This window comes from Corella eumyota, chromosome 2 (genome assembly GCF_963082875.1).
Source record: "Corella eumyota chromosome 2, kaCorEumy4.1, whole genome shotgun sequence".
In the NCBI taxonomy this organism is placed as follows: Eukaryota; Metazoa; Chordata; class Ascidiacea; order Phlebobranchia; family Corellidae; genus Corella; species Corella eumyota.
In genome coordinates, this window is record NC_137491.1 from 21,659,346 (window position 1) to 21,664,985 (window position 5,640).

At 35.2% G+C, this 5,640-nt stretch overlaps 1 protein-coding gene across 1 annotated transcript; it reads left to right on the forward strand.

Moving 5' to 3' along the window:
* The first annotated feature begins 1,393 nt into the window (after positions 1–1,393).
* Positions 1,394–3,020, forward strand: LOC145742690 (uncharacterized). The gene is made up of 3 exons (XM_082560467.1): positions 1,394–1,403; positions 1,463–1,916; positions 2,120–3,020. Exons 1-3 carry the CDS (start codon positions 1,394–1,396, stop codon positions 3,018–3,020), a joined length of 1,365 nt encoding a protein of 454 aa, XP_082416593.1.
* The last annotated feature ends 2,620 nt before the right edge of the window (positions 3,021–5,640 follow it).

Sequence of the window (5,640 nt, forward strand, 5' to 3'; positions counted from 1 at the left end):
ACAATACATAAGAAATTACTAGATCTAGTCAGGTTAAGAGTCTTACCTCTCCTAAGGAAGAGAGCTCTAATGAAGCCCCTTTCACAAAGAACACAAATCCTGATTTGTCCACAAATGCAATTTATATAAATTGCCCATCTGACGTGTCTAACAGCGAAGAGAAATCACCCGTTAACGGCGATAACAATGTTCAAGCTATGTCGACTACAAACATGAACCAACCCTCTATCGACGACGGATCGTCCCATCGTCGACTGTCAGTGCCTTTCAATGAGTCTAATCATTATAAAAAGATAACAAAAGAATTTCCTGGGCTACTGGACCCAAATTTTCGGAAAGGACATCTAATACACGGCATTAAACATTGAATTAATACTGGCAAGAACAGCCCCGTTTATTCCAAGGCTCGGCGACTATCACCCGAAAATACAATATTGGTACAGAAAGTGTTGAAAAAATGCTCGAACAAGGAATAATAAGGCTAAGTACATCTGAATGGAGTTCAGCGTTGCATATTGTCCCACGTAAACCTGCTGGAATTAGGTTAGTTTGCGATTACCGTGCATTGAACAACATTACAAAAAAAGACACTTACACCATGCCAAATATGAACGATTTTGCCAACGAACTTTCGGGGATGAAAATTTTTACGAACCTCGACCTAAAGAATGCTTTCTACAATGTATCGATAAATGAAGAAGATATACCAAAAACATGTGTAAGAACGCCGATCATGACTTATGAATATCTAGTTTCGCCGTTTGGTCTTAGTAACGCTTGTGCCAGTTTTGTTAAATTCCTGTATAGAGTATTATATCAAGTCCGCAATATTTTTGTTTACATGGACGACATTATCGTTTACTCAAAAACTGCAGAAGAACACGAGCGAACATTAAGGGAAGTATTTCAAAGACTTGATGATTACGGATGTACATTGAATATTGACAAGTGCAAATTTGGAGTAAACAAATTGGTGTTTTTTGGTCACCTAATAACTTGTAATGGACTACAGCCTAATCCCGAACTTGTTAAGGCTATCATCGACTGCCCGCAACCTCAAAATCAGCGAGCCATGCGACGTTTTCTGGAAATGATTCAATACTACAGTCGTTTTGTACCAAATATTGCCATTGAACTACAACCACTTTACAGCCTTCAAAAAGTGGAAAGCTAGCTTTAATATTGTGGGATGACGCTGCAACGACTGCGTTTGAAAAATCGAAGAGATTTCTTGGAAATAAATGTTTATTGCAATTTCCTTGTCATAATGCTAAAACAAAATTAGTAGTTGACGCCAGCAAAACAGGCCTGGGTTCAGTTTTATTGCAAGAAATAAACAAAGAATGGAAACCCCTTGCTTTTTATAGTAAAGCTTTTCATGATGAGTTAAAGCATGGATCAGCGTTTGACCTCGAGGTTACTGGTTTATATTTGGCAGTTAAGCATTTCTCTTATTTTCTAGAAGGCCGTGAATTTCATGTTGAATGCGATCATAAAAGCCTAGTAACAGCAATAAAATCTACAAATAGTTCGAATAACTCAAAACACGCTCGATACTTGGCTTATGTATCACAATTTACCAGTGATATACGACATATTTCCGGCATATCAAACGTTACCTGTGACGCGTTATCCCGTATTGAAGAAATAAATATGATTACTGGAGAATTTCCAAACATTGACTTTGAACGATTATCTGAATTGCAAAAGTCTGACCAATCTTTGCAAAATTTAAAGAATGAAATTAATAGTTTAGATATTGTACTACATTTTTACGGGGTTAGTTTACTTTGTGACATTTCGACCGGAACGTTTAGACCCTTGGTGCCAAGCAATATGAGTAAACGAATATTTGATGCCTACCATAACCTAGCCCACCCTGGAGTAGCAATTACAAAAGGATTAATTAAACAAAGGTTTGTATGGAAGGATATGAATAAAGAAATTCGAACATTTTGCAAAACATGTCTAGCTTGCCAACGTTCGAAGGTCACGCGACACAACGTAACTCCTTTACATTCCTTTTATCCGGTGAACGATTTATGGACCTTTCTATAGACATTATAGGCCCTATGGTTAAGTCAAATGATTTTTCTTATTGTTTAACAATGATCGATAGATTCACTCGATGGATTGGGGTCTTGCCTATGAAAGATGTAACTGCTAAAACAGTCATTGAAACTCTTACACATGGTTGGATAGCGAGATTTGGTTGTCCACAGCAAATGTTATCGGACCGAGGATCTGTTTTTATGAGCCAAGCTTTTAAAGACTTTACCACTTACCTGAATATTAAACACCGTGTAAGTTATGCTTACATGCCTCAAGTTAATGGACATTGTGAAAGAATACATAGAACAGTGAAAGCATTGCGAGCACAATCTAACCCTGCAGACTGGTACCACAACCTACTCTTTGTTTTACTTGGAATTCGTTCTGCCCTTAAGGAAGATCTTCATTGTTCCAGCGCCCAAATTGTTTATGGGACAAGCTTAAGATTACCAGGAGATTTAATATCCTGTTCTGAATACAATGAAAACACTAACCAATCTGAATATGCAAGAAAATTAATTGAATTTATGTCCAAGCTTAAAGAATCTTATATTGATTCCTGTCTTAAAACACGTCCTGTCTTAAAAAAACACGACACAGTTAGGCTCACCTTGAATCCTGTATATAAAGGGCCTTTTAAAGTTATTTCACGTAACGATAAAGGTTTTACTGTTCAATTTAACAATAAAATTGATGAAGTTGCTATTGACAGAATTAAAGCTGCCCATTTATTTTTACCAGATGCTCTTTTAAGAAATGTTACATTAAATAACTGGTTTTATGATAATAAAGAAGCAAGAACTTGGACTACTAATAAAGAAAAAGAACACCCTTTTTCTAGTAAAACCGCTGAAGAAAACAACGAACGCCGAAACCAACAACTCAGACCGAAGATTTATTACGTTTTTCGCCTGAACCTGAAGCATCTGCTGCACCGGTGTCTAGAACGCGAACAGGACGTGTTGTGAAGAAAATTTAATGACTGTGATTTAGAATGAAGATTTGTCAAGTGTTAATAATTTTTTGCTATGACACTTTTTGTCCTAGCTTTTGAAGAATTGCAGTTCAAATTATGTCACCGGAATTTGCATCATTAAGTAGTATGTTACATCGAAGTGTTGCTGCTGTTTCGCAAGGTGATGTCATTTACGAAGTACATTGTCAGAATATAACAGGATTTATTTTGCATTCGCTTGCTTTTAACAACTTGTTTTCTACACGACCATTGATCTCTTACAAATTGCCTGGCAAAAATCAAGATTTTATTGGACAATTACACCACGGAGACATTGTTTTTGCTCACGTTTCGTTACTAGAAACATTTAAATTTGGTCGTACATTTACGTTGAAGATATTGGACAGATTTATGATATTTGAAAATTACTCAAAGAAAATTACTTAAAATCGAAGGTGAATATCCGGATACTGAAATGAACTTGGAAGACGTACAAAGTATGCTTTCACAGATCACTCAATCCACCATCGCTAATGAAAAATTACTCGTCTTATTAAAGGAACGGATACCTATGTACATGATGCAGATTTGGATTACCTTTCTAGCGAATTTACCTCGGTTTTAACTTCTGGCCTTCTTAGGGCAATTTCGTTCATTACCAACCCAATCTTAACCGTTTTACTTTTCATTATTTTCGTTCTTTCCCAGCTTTTGACTATTTTTCTAACCCTATACTATATAAAAGCCATTTTTATCCTATTCCGAACTAAGATTAATGAAAAATTAAACCCAAATTTAAAACCTAAAACCTCTATTGAAACCCCAAATCGCACACACCAGAGGCGTAAGCGGTCAGAAAGGGGGGCAAAACATGTTAGGGATCAGGTAATTCGCTCAAAATTATCTGAGAGTATGTAAGGAACATTATATTTTTTGCCATTACCGCTTAAGCTTTACTTCGTATTATATTGTGTCGCTCGCATTTGTATGTGTTATTGCTATTGTAATGTTTTCTACTACCAAAAAATTAAATAAAAATGTTAAAAATCAAATAAAAAATATGACACCGTATATTTTTTTTCACTTTTAAAAAATAATTGGCAGATTGTATTTATTTTATGTTTATATCGTGTGTATTTTTTTTTCATTTTTGTTACCCCGGGCTTTTCTTTAGCTGGGATGATGTAGCTTATTGTGCATAAGCTAACCTTTAATTCACATTAAAAACAATTAAATTTAACTATTTCACATTTGGTGGGAATTATTTTTGTTATCGTTTCTTGATTTCGTCAAAACCTTATATTAACTCCTATTTTGATATGTCTTTTAATCTTAAACTTGTTTTTAAAATCTGAGGTTTGCTTTTGACATGGGATTCGATTCTTTGTTTTTCCTTTTAATTAGTTATCTTATGCTTTTTTTTTACGGAGACCGCTACAACATATTACAATTAAACTTAATTACTTTAAAGATAAAAAAACGTCACACAAAATGACGTCATCGAAAAATACAACTTACAAACCTATAAGTCGCAAATGTTAAAAAAATCGCAACGTCGAAAAAATATTCCGTGTTGGCACTCCGCTATCCGCTTGTGCACTCCGCCTTTCTTAACAAAAATGATCCGCATATTGTTGCCGGTGTTCCCTGCGAAGAATAAGAGAAGGTCACATGACTCAAAGTTTGAACTATTTGGTTGTCAGGTTCAAGTTGTTTGTTTATATACAGAAGTTCGTTAAATATTTGTATTATGTCAGTGTACGTTTGGTTAGTGCAAGTGCACGTAGTGTAACACTTTACTATTCATCTCCTTTTCTTATGTTTTTTGTATATATCTTCGGATCTCTATTACTTTCGCACGCCTGAATTTAACAAGGCGTTATAACCTAAGTATGGCAATTGTTCAACCAGACATTAAAAATTACTTAAAATATGTTTTAATGAGTATAACTTAGTCCGCTTTACGAGGCAGATGTGTTAATGGGTAAACTGAATAGGTGAGGGTTAGGGTAAGGGTTTAATTTATGCAACCTCTTTGTTTAATTACATGTGCCGCATTTTGGTTACACGCCCTGTTTATGTAGGGCGTGCGTAACTAATAGAGATCCATATCTTCAATCTTTATCCTCGATGTGGGAAGGTCGGATGCGCGACCTTAACATAGAGTAACATCAGTTACACCGACCCAGACTGCCAGATAAATACGCTGCTGATTAGATACTGTTTTAGTGCCTAACTCAACGGTGGGCCTTAAGTAGTGTAGTAAGTGTTCTTACCATTACACCAAGCTTTCAGCAGTTCAGTGGTTGTATAGGGTAAGGGTAGTGCAACACTTACCTTTAGTACTTGTACACATGAGTTTGATCCTCACTGCTTCTGTACTGAAGCGTCTTAAAATAATAAAACTTATTTCTGCTGAGCCAAAAACCAATCCCCTGGTCAGCTGGTTAAATTTTTGATCAGGAGAAAAAGCTCGATTCTGAAAATTTATGTTTTAAATACCTTAAAATTAAGATTACATAATTTAAATTAAAATAATTTTGAATCAGATTTTTATCTAGAGCAAGTTAACATGGAGCAGTAACCTTGTCTGCTTGTAATATTCTTGTAATATTTAAATCAAAATTTTAAAC

Coding starts and splice junctions, on each gene's coding strand:
- LOC145742690 (XM_082560467.1), top strand. Junction 1,917..2,119: donor AAAGGATTAATTAAACAAAG/GTTTGTATGGAA, acceptor AATGATCGATAG/ATTCACTCGATGGATTGGGG.